General features: G+C 38.5%; 1 protein-coding gene across 1 annotated transcript in view; it reads left to right on the top strand.

The window, feature by feature from the left end:
- Window positions 1-13,835, top strand: part of SNRK (SNF related kinase) — a 44,027-nt gene that overhangs the window by 3,248 nt on the left and 26,944 nt on the right. Inside the window, exons 2-3 of the mRNA XM_054990740.1 lie at window positions 2,979-3,124; window positions 6,924-7,616. Of these exons, the coding sequence (XP_054846715.1) occupies window positions 7,028-7,616 (589 nt within the window). The 5' untranslated portion in view covers window positions 2,979-3,124; window positions 6,924-7,027. The remainder of the gene's footprint in view (window positions 1-2,978; window positions 3,125-6,923; window positions 7,617-13,835) is intronic.

A 13,835-nucleotide genomic window follows, 5' to 3' on the forward strand; every position in this document is an offset into this window, starting at 1 on the left:
ACAAAAGGATAAAAGGGATAGAAGTCATTTTGAAGTTTTCTTTTGGGTTTGAATGTGTAATTCCTGTGTACTGTACAAGGACTCTGAAACGTACCACCGCAAAATGTTACTGCAGTAGTTTTATTTGGTTATTAGGTTTTCAATTTGGAACACAACTTGCCTACTTTTCACTGAATAATAGAAAATGTACTATGCATGGTAGAAACAACTTGCTATACATCAGATATGTTATTCCTAGTTTGATCATCAATTACTTACTTTTTAGTCTGCCTTTATTACTGAGATTCAAGGTGGATTATGAAACATAGTAATGCATTAGGAACAGTATAAAATATATAATAAACACTGGAATGAGATTGGATTATACAGTTAGAAAACAATGCAGTAAAAACAGTATAAAGGATGAAATAAGAAATTCAAAAACTGGATTACAGAAATAACAGTGCATTAAAAGTAAGAAATGTATACAATAATCAGTGCCACAAACTACTGCCTTTGTCCCTTTGTTTAAGCATTCACCTGCACAAGTCCATTTTACTACAGCTCTATTCCCTTTCTAAAAATACCTCTTCCTGAACAATTATGATTTATACATTCTGCAGAATGATAGCAGTGTGGGAGCTTTTTTGGACTCCTCAGAGGCTATTCCATAAAGTGGGAGCCACAGCAGAGAATGCTCATTTATGAGCAGGTACTGATTTTTCTCATTTGCAGGGTGGCAGTTTCAGCAGACAGTGCAGCTGTCTCAGTGGAGCATTTTGGAAGAGGCACTCCATTAGATATGTGAGTTCTAGGCCATGAAGGGCTTTGTAGTTGTTATCAATACCTTGAATTCAACGGAGGAACTAATTAGTATACATCATATTTTGTGTGGCTCATTGGCTGCAGCAGCTTCTCTAAACATGGAGAGAGTTGCGATTAACTGCATCAGTTTAATGTGGTGAGTGGCATTTTCAAAGTTTACTCAGGCCAAAGAGATTAGAAAGACAAGGGGAAAAACAATCCAGTAGTACTAGCCCGTGTGCCCTGGAGTTACACATGTCTTGCAGTGTGGGGATGTGCACTTAAAAATGGTATTTTTTTCAGATTTGGGAATCAGGAAGGCTGTAAATATAAGTAATCCTGCTGTTGCGCAAGATTTGCGCAACATCGCGCAAATCTTGTGCAAGAAAACGTGATCTTCCGTGTTTTTTGCGCGATGTTCTGGGTTGTTCCGAGAGAAGGTAAGCAGTGTGAAAACAGCCAGGATGAGGGACACTAAAGACCCTTCCAAATTTCAAGAAGATTGGCTCGATCTAGTGGTCCGTGAACAAGGTGCCTTCAGCTGCTCTTCATTGTTCCTTATGGGTGAAAATCCAAAGCTTTCTTCAGGGCAGAGAAGCTTCTGCCAAACACACAAGAGCAACTACAGACCAAAAAGAACCAACAAAGCCCAACAGAACCAATGCCAAACAGAGAAGCCGAACAAAACCAACCTGGAACAGAAGGCATGCTCTCCAAAAAAAATCTTTTCCCAAAGCTGCAACTGGTTGTAGCAGCTTGTTTTTCCCCCTTTGAAGATTTCAAAGAAAGAAAGAAAGAGGCAACCCTTGCAGATGAATGGCATCACTTGTTAGGAGGAGCCCAGCTGTCTGTCCAATCACAACGATTCTCTCATATGGTCTGTGAGAGAATTTGTTGTGATTAGACATGCAGTTGAGCTTCTATTGAGCTATGCCATTCACCTGTAAGAGTTGCCTCCCTCCCCCCTCCCTTTTTTTCCTGGGAAACATGCGAAAGTAAGAAAAACAAGCTGCTGTGACCTTTAAAATGGTGACCCCGGTTATTCCCAAATATTTCTGGGATTAATTTGGGATGCCAATACATATTCAAGAAATCCAGATATGATCAGAATTCCTGAATATATCCCAAAAATACCAATAAAGTATTTTTGCAGCACATTAGCAGCCTAGAAAAGGGACCTATTCTCTGCCGATCTGTAAAAACGTCTGTTTGCTTAGAATAGGTGTTTGTAACTGAATAGGTGACTGGCTGCTTACAAGCTTTTTACGCTAGTTGAGTTTAGTGATGAAGTATTATCAGGACTTTAAGCAGTCTAGTACATTTACAAACTCCTGGGTGCCTTTTTGGAGATGCTGTACACGTGAATAACCTTTAGACCTTGTAGTGAGTCAAGTAAAAATGGGAAAATATTAAGGGGTGCCATTTAAAACTATCTTTGGCTGTATCTATCTAAAGGGATTTCTCTGCCTTGACTTTGAAACTTCAGTGGGTTTGTTGTTCAGTTGATTGGTTTATTGGCACAATGTCATCTTCTTCTTATTTGGAGGAAAAACAGTAAGAGACTTAGTTAATTTTAAAATGAAAGCTGAAAATTTAGAGCTAGTTGATTGTGGCAATGCAGTATTATAAATGTTGCACAATAGCAATTGCCTATTTTTAAAGAAAAGCCCTCTGGTGGTGTGGGGGGAGAATGCAGGGGAAATGTTGGCTGGCAGAAGAAAGCGTGTACACAACTCCTGAGGGGACGCCCTGAGCCAGGGCAAATCTGTCTGTATTCACAGCCTTGATGGCTGAAAAATGAAGAATCTTTGCTGGGTGGATGTAGCCCTTGGAAAATATTATTTATGCAGAAAATTGCTGTGATGGTATTCATCAAATTTTGTCCAAGCTATGAATTAATATTGGGTCTTAGAGATTCCTGCGTTCATTCATCACATCAGGTATTCCTTAGACTCACTGAATTTATAGCCTGCTCTTCTATACATTTCTGTTGCTTTGGTGGGGGGCGGGGGGGGGGAGCCAGGAGATAAAAACTTAGGCTTTTCTTAGAGCTTGCTGTCACATGGCTTTGTTTTTTATATTTGTATTGACAATTTCATGTTCCAGATTAAACAGGAGGAAGAAAGCTTGCATTTGTGGTTTTGGTAGGTATGTAACTTCTGATAAGTGAACTTAATTATCCTTTTTCCCCTTAGGCAATAAGGGAAGAAGACTAAGCAACTGTTCACAGAACTGGATATGGAAATATCAATAGATGAGTCCTTAGAGAATATAAAGAAAAATTGAAACTTCATGAACAAAGTATAGACAAGATGATACCTCTGGAGAGGGCGCTGCCGAGGTTGGTAAACTCCACATTAGATTTATTCATTGTGGATTTCTTAAAATTACTTCAGTGCTTGTGAAACTTCTCTGTAGCTATTGAGGTAACTTCATGATTTGTCAACAGTTGCAAACAATTACTGACTTTGGCATCTTCCAGACAGATGGTTTCATTTCCCTTGGTTACCATTGTTTTTCAGTGTTTCCCTGCATTGTCGTTGTCAATCCCTTGCTGTCCAGGTTTTTCTCTTTCCTCCCCACTCTTTCTAGAACACATTTCCCCTAACGTTTTTTTTTCTGAAATGGCTTGATTTTGGTTTTCCACCAGTCTGTAAAAGCTCTGCCATTTCTCATTGTTCTGTCCACCTTGCCATTTTGTGAGGCATAGGCATTGAACAATTTCTTTAAACAACATAGTATGCTTTTGGTCTCTTCAAACCATGCATATGCTAAATGAACCAACATGGCCATTCAGAACTTCAGACACAAGCAACTAATTTTCTCCTTGCTGTCATCAGAAACATTTCATGTAAGAGCTCACCTGAGCACATACCTGGGTATTATTTTCAGGCTCTGTATGCACTGTGCACTAGGTTCCTTTTTAACAAGCAATCTAAAGAGAAAGGCAAGTCTGGAAGTACTGGGGTTTCCGGGAGAGAAAGGGAAACCATTGCCTTGCTTTCAGTCTGGGGTGAGGAGAAGCTTCAGAGTGCTTCTCATAACCCATGCCTCCCCCCCTGTCCTGCCCAGCATGCCTTCTGCAGAAACCACAGAAACAGTGAAAGGGACACCCTCCAGCACTGGCCCAGCACTGTAACTGATCTATTCAGGGCTTTTTGGTGGCAATACACATATATACTGAGTACTGACGCTTTTCTGGGGTCTCTCTCAAGTCCAGAGGGAGGAATTGGTGGAAATCAGTGCATATAAGTGCTGATACCTTTTTAAAGAAAAAAAAACCCAGTTGGGTCTATTCAAATATTTACAAGTAACAATTTACAAATTAGAATGAAGCTACAAAAGCATTTCTTGCCATTAATGATGACTTGCTGGTGGTTAGGTGATCTGAAGCAGAGTTTGCCTCAGTATTAATTTTCCTGATCATGGATTGCAATAAATAAACTGACTGGCCTCAGTATTAAGCATTAATCCCACACACCCCCATGCACTTACACCTTTCTGTGGTCAAAGCTAGTGCACAACAATAATGAATTTGATATTAACTTGAGTATAGACAGAGGAACATTCTTTATTGATGAATAGAACTGGGCAACAATACAGTTTAAGGGTTCAACATCCTCTTAGTCCTGCAGTCGGCCATGATGATCGGCCATGATGAATTATTTTAAGTACTGTCCACAATTCAAAAAGGGAAGGAAGGATAGCATAGCCAATCAAAACAATGTAAACAACCAGTCAAATGTGGGAAAACAGCTAACCAATCAAAGGCCAGATACATATACAAGGTATGATTCACTGGTAGGCTTTGTTGTGATACAGTGCATGTGCAAATGGTGCGCTTTCAATAGATCAAGCTGTTGCTCCATGGCAACAGCACAAGCACAAAAGGAGGGGAGCCACAAACTGAACAAGAAGGCAAGGCACACATATGCTGGAAAGTTCCACATAAAACTCTGCAGAGTGGAATTATTGTCCCAAATGTGCTGTGATCAGAGACACCCTAGAGGCAAAGAAAAACCAGATCAAGGTTGCAGTCTGGAAAATGCCTATGTGTTTATATGCTAATCTCACGATATACTGCACTGGACCTATACAACTGTGTGTTTTTCTGTTTGTGTCTCTGAAATACCAGTAAATCAGGCATAATCCTTTCCTGATCTCTGCTTGCATGTTTTCTTAACAATGAAACAGCAAAAATATGCACATGAAATTTATGAATGTTGCATAGATTTTGTATCACAGGGGTAGGGGTACAAAATATTACTACAAGGATAACTTTCTGCAATCCGAAGCGTATTCCATAATTAGAAAGACTTATCCAATCTGATTGAGAGTGATTCCTTTGTAAGTTGATGGTGCTAAAATGGAATTATTGCAATGGATAAGAATAAAGCCTCCCATGCTGGGGACATGATACTCTAGGGAGGTCTGGAAACAGTAGTGCATCTGCATATTCTTGTGGTACTCATGAGTCCCACCCTGGTCCCCATGATTCCCAGTTCAATTCAGCTTCAAAATCAGTCAGTCCCTTCAGGCAATCTGACTAATAAGAGCAGGAATCATAAAGGACAGCAAATCACAAAGCTCTACAAAGAGGGATATGGGTTCTTTTCCAAATGGAAACAGCTGATTGGCTTAGCATCAGCCAGAACATGAAAAGTGTACTTATCCCTGACAAGGGGTGTAATTACAGATAAATAAATAAAAACCCTGAAGGAAGAGTTTCTTTTCCTTTCCCAGGAGCAAGCAATGAATGAGAAGTCCCTTGAAGGACAGGCCCACATGAGACCAACATGGCTCAGTCTATGAACTCTATGCCATTTAGCTAGGTTACCAATTTAACTTTCTATGTGGCTTTATCTGACAGGTGATGGCAGCTACCTGGTGTGTTTTAGGAGCAAGCAGTAGCCAAAGGAGCTCCAGGGAGGCTGGGGAAGTAGGACCTTCCATCTCTGCTTCCCCTCTGCCTTTCCTGGAGTAACCTGTGATAAGAGTCTAAAGCTATAAATGTAATGCCATTTATTACTGCCACCTCCTAAGTGATATCAGAGGTCATTTAGTGAAAAATAATCAGCATTTTAAAAAAATTGACCCTGAGAACTGACTGGCTCTTCAAGCTAAACCAGCAAATACTGCTTGTGTTGGTGATTAAACCTTTTAGATACCACCATAGCTTCTGTACGTTGGTACTGGTCAGAAATTCAGCAGTGGTGGTTGTGCAATAGCACCTCATCAGATACGATTAAAGGAGACCATAAATTGTTACCCTACTCCTTTTGTATTGTTGATATTCATGCAATAAAATTAAAAAACAAAACAAAAGGAGACCATAAAAAAGATGTAATTGTATTGGAGCCACACTTGGGACCACATCTTAAAACTTAAACAATGAAATAATTTTTTCAAATACATGAAAATTGCACCCAAAATTATTCTGCTTTATCAATTTCTAGATTTTTTTTCAAGAGTAAAAGTAAGTTCCTGACACACAAATATCCATGTTGGTAAAAGTTCAAGTGAATGAAAGAAATTGTGCTTTTTGAATTTAATAATTGAGATAAAACTGGGCTGTGTAGTTTATGAAGTAATTTTGAATTTGAACACAAAAGTAGTGTGAACTTTCTATGTTTATTGACTACTCTGTTAAACTTTCTTAATATTTGAAAGTATTCCAATTTATAATCTGTGTTAAATCCCATTTAACAACAGTTTCCTGTTCTCCAGTCAGGTAGTAGCCTAACATAATTGCATCACAAACCATCTAATACTCTCTTTTTCCAACTTGCCTGAAGCTTAATTCACACATTCCTTGTAGCACATGGCTGCTGCCACCAATATAGTTGTTTCCACACTGCACTTAGTACATCTTACATCTGTTAGGGTGGAGAGTACAATTACACTGGGGTATATGTGTGAGTTCTCTCACTATCCAACCTGTTTACTTGAAAATTTTGTACAAAACTTTTGCATATCCAGTATACATTTTAGATCAGCTTGAGTGACTTTCTCCAATTCTCTTTGATAAGAAGGAACTTCTTAAGATGAGCCCAAAGTACCATTTAAATAGAGAAGCTGAAATTTGTTAAACTTCTCATCTTAGGTGTTTATTCTATGCTGATATTTTTTCTGTGTTTTAGGTGCGTTTGGCAGTGAAAATGGTTATATATCTGCTTCAAATATCCTTGTATGAGAAGACATCAGTTTCAAAACTCTTCAGAATTACATCTTGACTTGGAGCAGTATGGCAGGTTTCAAACGAGGGTATGATGGAAAAATTGCCGGATTGTATGATTTGGATAAAACCTTAGGCAGAGGGCATTTTGCTGTGGTCAAACTTGCCAGGCATGTTTTTACAGGTGAAAAGGTAGCCGTGAAAGTAATTGACAAGACCAAGCTAGATACACTAGCCACAGGACATCTCTTCCAAGAAGTTAGGTGCATGAAATTAGTGCAGCATCCTAATATTGTTCGTTTATATGAAGTGATTGACACCCAGACGAAACTTTATCTAATCTTAGAGCTTGGTGATGGGGGAGATATGTTTGATTACATCATGAAACATGAAGAGGGCCTTAATGAAGATTTGGCAAAGAAGTATTTTGCTCAGATTGTTCATGCTATATCCTACTGCCATAAACTGCATGTAGTTCACAGAGACTTAAAGCCAGAGAATGTTGTCTTCTTTGAAAAGCAAGGACTTGTGAAATTGACTGACTTCGGTTTCAGCAACAAATTTCAGCCTGGAAAGAAACTTACAACAAGTTGTGGATCTCTTGCATATTCTGCTCCTGAAATTCTGCTCGGAGATGAGTATGATGCTCCTGCAGTAGGTAAGTTAATGGGTTAAAGCACAGCCAGTGTTAGAATACTCTTGGAATTGATACTAATGTAATGTTTTGCATGTAAATAAGTGTTTGTATTTTACTTCTGGTTAATGTGGGGTTTTTAATACTTGTTACTGTACATTTAAATGTAAGCCTGTGAGGAAAGAAGGAGGGGGCTTGATGAGTGAATGGAGTCTGCTGTGATTGGACAGTAGCTGTACCCTAGCAGTCAGACTGAATTGCAGTTTTTAGTCAGTGTGCTGAAAGAAAGTATTAATTCTGTGAAATTCAATAAATCTGTGTGGAGTTCTGAGAAATTCTGTCTAAGACAGGCCAACTTTGTGACCCTGAGTTAGTCTGTGCATATCTCAGAGAAAGATTATTCTATCTAGGTCAGACAAGCTGTGTGGAAAAGCCTGATGAGAGGAGTGCTTGTACTGTTAGTGAAAATCTGTGACTTTATCTTTGTGACTGGATCTGTGAACATACCTTTAAGAATATATATACCTATTTCTGAAATCACCATGCTGATCACCCTATTCTGAAACCAATACACTTATCAGTTCTCTGCAACCATTACACTTAAGTTACTTATAAATTAATTCTACTTTTGGTTAAGCAAAAAAGGATCCCTTTTTGGTCACAACCCCCCTCCCCCCACATGCTGAACTGTCATAAAACCATCAATATATAACAAAGCCTTCCTATAATATCAGTTAAATAGAAGAGATCTAAGGCTGGGACTTTAGGATGGCAGCAAAAACCTTTTGGGAAGCAGCAATATATCAGCCGCACAAAGGTGGCAAAATGTTACAGGTGGTGTTAGCAGTGGGATTCAAACCCGAAAGGGAAGATGTTCTGGAGGTACAAGCCTGGGTAAAATAGAGGACACCTGTGTGTGCAGAGGAGGAGTAATAAAGGTCCAAGGGCAGGTTTAAAACAAAAATAATTGCAAATAGGTTCTATGATGGTCTTGGGATGTCTTCAATTATGCATGTCTACTGCCTTTTATTTCAGAGTGGGTTGATACAATTGGACTTTTAAAATAAATGGCTGCCAGGACTGTGTGCATCCTTAATGGTGGGCAAAGCTAAGTCAGAGGAATATACAGTTTAACACTAGAAATATAAAGGGTGTGAATGCTTGCAGAAGAATCTAATATTTGTCATGAACATAAATTATGAAGTTTTGTTTGATTAAGTACATGCTCTAAGTGCTGCAAAGCACATGCAGCTACTGAAAAGAGGGACTTCCTCATTTATGTTTGTAGTGTGAATAGGTCTGTGCATGCATAAAATACTTTGGATTAGATTGATAGAGATGACTGTTTACCAAGAGGTTATCTAGCCACAGCACATATACAGAAGAATTTACCACACCCATGTATTTATAATCAGTAGTAGCAGCATGCTAGAGTTCTCTTTCTTGAGTGGCTGTTAGAGATGACCAATGCCCTTCTTTGTTGTGCACACCTAGTGATAAATTACTATTGACAAATGGCTTGATTCATCCAGAACTACTCAGGAAAGTTTCTTTTTGTCAAAATGGCATGCTAAAACATCTGTTCTTCATTCATAGTCCATCTTTGTGAAAGGTCAGAAGGTAGAATTAGGGATGCTTGGCTGTTGGTTGGCATTCCCAGGAACTTAGAAGGTGGGGCAAGGCGCCTCTTTCCTTCTGTTGCCATCTTCCGCCAGTGAGTGAAGACGTCTTTGTTTTGTCTGGCATTCTTTCAGTGTTCCCTCTTAACTGCCCTGTGTTTTAATAGTTGTTGTTCTGGTTTTGTACGTGTATTTTAGTTTTGTTTTAGTTGTATTAAATATTGGTTTTTGTTTGATTTTAATAGTTTTTAAGGCTAATGCTTATTACATATATGTTTAGTCTGTTGGCTGCCTTGGTGGCCCTGATGATGGCAGAAAGGTGGAGTACAAATTTTATAAGTAAGTAATGTTGTACAATGTGCTGCTGTCACTTCTAGGTGAAATCCTGGATGTGACAGCAGCACATCAGAGGATGGTTTGGACTCTTCCATACCTTCGATTTTTTGGGTTTCACCCAGAAGCGATGGTGACATGTCGCTCATCATTTCTGTCCCCACATTTCTCTTGGTGGCCAAGAACCAAGAGCAGATTGGAGGGCCCATCCACCAGAGGTTGCCCTTCTGAAGTAGGCAAATGGTAAGCCTAGATAGAATCTAAAGCCTGTAAAGTGCTCTTCACATAGTTTCCCCATATAATAACAGTAGTTTACACAAGGTCTACTAATGTTAATACTAGATGTGGTGGACATATTTTAACTTTGGTTTTTGTTATTACTAGATGGTACAAGGGTTAAGAACTTAGATTATACCTTTTAGATGTCATTGCAAAAAAAATATTTTTTCAGGATGGAAATAATGGTAAATATTATTAGAAAATTAGAGCATATATTTGTCATAAGATATACAAAATTATTTGACTTAAACAAATAAAACAGCATAAGAATCCATTATACTGAATAAAACAGCATACATTTGTCTAGTTTACAATCAATAGTGTTCTTGACAATAGCCACAGTATGATTTATTTTGTTTAAAACTTTAAAACTTTTTTCAGAAATAGGCTCAAAGTGATGTACATCAAAGTTTAAAAAGCAATCATAAAAACACAACACCAGCAGAATAATATTTGACTGACTCCCAATAACTATTGAGCCAGTGCATTTTGGTTGGTTTGAATTTTCCATATTGTCTGTAGGGCAGTGATGTGGGTTTTCCAGGAAAATCCAGATTCATATTTAAATAAATTAGCTAAATAATGTTAGCAAAGTTTAAATAATGTCATGAAAAGAAGGCAAATATACCATGTAGAAGCTTGGAAAATGTAAAAGACCTGAGGTTTGCCCTTGCTTTATATTCCATATTTAGCCCATCTAAAATGATTGAGTTGCATCCCTGAAAACAGCCCTGAAATCTATAAACACACTACATTTACATATGTGGAGCAAAAGATTTTTGACGTAATAATATAGCATTGGAAAATTTTCTGCCCCACATCACTGCTTCAGTAGCAACCCTACATAAAGGGCAATATAGTAGGCTAGGTTTGAGGTTGCAGTGACATGGATCATCATAGTTTTATCAGGTGGGACTCAGTGAAAATTTTCATGCTGAGTCTGGATGTAGTTGTAAAGAAGCACTCTTGCATGATATACTGACAATAAAGCTCTTCGAATAGATTTCCCAAGCTTTTAACTGAATTAGTACAAGAAAAAGCTTACCCCATTAACAGTGGGCATCACAATCCCTTCTGAAACATCAGCCTTGCCAAACCAGCACCACCTGGTGTATAAGTAATATATTTTCTGTCATCTGTTGGACTTTTTACATAATCTCTCAAGTAGGATAAAGAAATCTAAGCAAAAATTTGTTCTCAAGCAAGTGGAGGATTGTGTATGCCACAGCTTATTCCCATAAGCATAAAACCTTAGATATGTGGGTTATGTAATACTCATCCAACACTGTGTAAGGAAATTGCTTGATAAATTGGAAGTTTTTCTTACTACTGAGTTAAGAAGATTTATCAAGGAATTTTCCAGTTCATGAGCAGACTTAAACAGCATTATTTTTACTTTTCCCAAGAGAGATCCTGCTGGTTAAACTTCTGTCTTGTTCTCCTAAATCCAGTTTTTGGGGCCACTGGCTGAAGACTAGTAAAATATTCTAGAGGTAGTGGCCCAAGTCACCCAAAGAACTTCATGACTTTCTGGTGATTTGAATTCAGGTCTCCCCAGTCATAGTCTAACATCTTAGTCCATCAGTGTGCAGGATCCTCATGGCACATATATGTTGAAGCTCCTGGTCAAGTGAGTATGGGGTGGCTCTTTTTTGTCCACAAAATGATGCCTGTGAATAGAAATGTCTCCAGCTGACTGGAGATATTACTATCTTACTTCAAAGAGTTAAAAAAAAGTTTGAGTCATTTGCAAGGCCTAGCATTTGTATTAATCATAAAGGGAGAATGTGATTTTACCTGTATAATTTATGATGTGTGCATTAGTTGACTAATCCTCCAAGACTCAAACCAGATGAGTTGTTGAAGATCCGTGATTGAATCTCTCATCTTTGTATACTTTTAATAGTAGCTACAGGACCACCAGAATTGAGAATGCAACAATGGGATGTGTGTGTGAGAGATCAGTTATACTAAGTACAGCAGCAAACTTACTTTCTGTAGATGAAATGGATGAGCATCAGTATGCTGTGAAACTTCTGATGTATACAGAAATTGCCCAAATGAAACTGTATAAATTCTTGTTGGGACAACTACTAGCCAAATTCTGTTTTGGCAGCAAAGGAAAGAATGAACTCTTTAGAAACTTGCTTCTATGTACAGCCATACTACTATCCATAGAAGTTGTGTTTCCTGTTAGTGTCGCATTTGATGTCTTGGTTTTTTTTTCTGGTTTTTTTCTTGTGTTGCTTGTTTCCTAGTTTGTACCTGTACTGTCATCAGTAACATAGTATCTGCTCATAGTCCAGGCATTCTGCAGCAATAGTTTAGACAGGAAAACCCCTGCTGCAGTAGTCATTTTCCAAACCGGAAGAAGAAGGGGCAGGAAAGAATGAGAACTCAGTAAGAAAATGAAGAACAGTTGAGATGGTAGTGTGTGGAAAGAGAGATTGCCTAAAAGTACAACAATTGTTGAGACAGACTTGATGTCACAACTCTTTCTAATTTGTTCATACTGAGAACAAACCTAGTTTATTAGGCTCATGTGTTCCTTTCCTCCGCTCCTTAGCCATAGAGCTAAGAATGAAGACTTGTTGATTGAAGAAATTGAAGAAACTCTTTGAGCTAACTGTCCACAGTTTTTGTTGTTTCATGTTTTGGAGGCGGTTAAGACTCTTTTTTTGCCCAGAAGTAGGTTCAAAATCAGGATTTAAACTATGGAGGAAAATGTATTGACCAGGCCTAGTACAAAGCAGGCTCATTCTCATTTATTTATTGCATCTCAATATAGTTCAGACTTGTCTTTGTTCTTCTTCATTGTTGATGTTATGTGAAAAGATGCTTGGGATTCATTGGGCAGCAAATGCTGTCAGACATAAAAATGATGAATAAAGTTATCTTACGAAGTGAAAATGTAACTTATTTGTGCTTAAAAGGGTCATGTAGTGAAACTCACACCGTATGGAAGAAATAGTTCTGTAACATTACTAATATGAGCAAAGGTTGGTGGTAGACGTTGAGGCTAAACTAAAAGTGAAAAAATATATACTTTGACAATAGAGCTTTAAATAACCAGTGCTGGCAGTTTATTTTTAAAAAAACTGCCCGAAGGGAGAATGATTGACAGGCTGCTCCCCCCCCCCTGTGATTGACCAATGAGAAGGTAACAATTAGGGCTGACAGAATTGTTGAAGGAGTTGAAGTTTGGAGTCTGACAAGGAGGGATAGACTAATAATCCTCTGTGGGAAGAAAAAGGAAAAGTTTGCCCTAACTGGGACAGCTTTAGATTTAAAGAAAACTCTTCGTTAAAATACTTAAATGTGAAAGCCAGCACTAATTTACACAGACAAGATAGAACTGGGGGGGGAGTGTTGTTGGCAGAGGAAGTGGGTAGTGAAGGGAGACTCCCCTTCAGCCAACGATCAGGGTTATGTCTTTCGGAGAAGAATAATTCCTTCCCAGAGTCTAAAAGGGAAGGGTTGGCTCTGAGGAGGATCCTGGGTCTGATGTAAAGGGTAAAGAGTGCTGTGTTGAAGTCAAGAGACCTAAGCTGTAAAGTGAAATCTATGAAGAACCTTGTTAAAGTAACCTAACTCTGAAGCTAACAACCTCACACTTTCTAAGATCTGTGACTACTGAAACTAAGCTGTAAGAAGATTATTGCGCCTAATGCTTGTGAAGTATTCTGTTCTACAATCAAAGTTTAACTCAGCGTTACTTTCCCTGCCTACCTATATACCAACCCTGCCTGTTTAATAAACCTACTGCTTCTTTTTGAACTTTACTCAGTCTCTAGTGCCATTTCATTTGAAGAAGATGTGAGTTCTTGCTTCTCACCTACCAAATATTTAGGCTGGGATATAAGCCATAAATACATAAGCTTAAAGTGTGGGACAAAAATACCTTTAAATAACATCCAGTGGCTCGCTACCAGAGGCTGTCCAACCACACAAAGCAACATTGATGTTTTGGAGGGAATACCTGCTTCACAGTAGGGAAATGAGTGGGGATTAT

This window comes from Eublepharis macularius, chromosome 11 (genome assembly GCF_028583425.1).
Source record: "Eublepharis macularius isolate TG4126 chromosome 11, MPM_Emac_v1.0, whole genome shotgun sequence".
Lineage (NCBI taxonomy): Eukaryota > Metazoa > Chordata > Lepidosauria > Squamata > Eublepharidae > Eublepharis > Eublepharis macularius.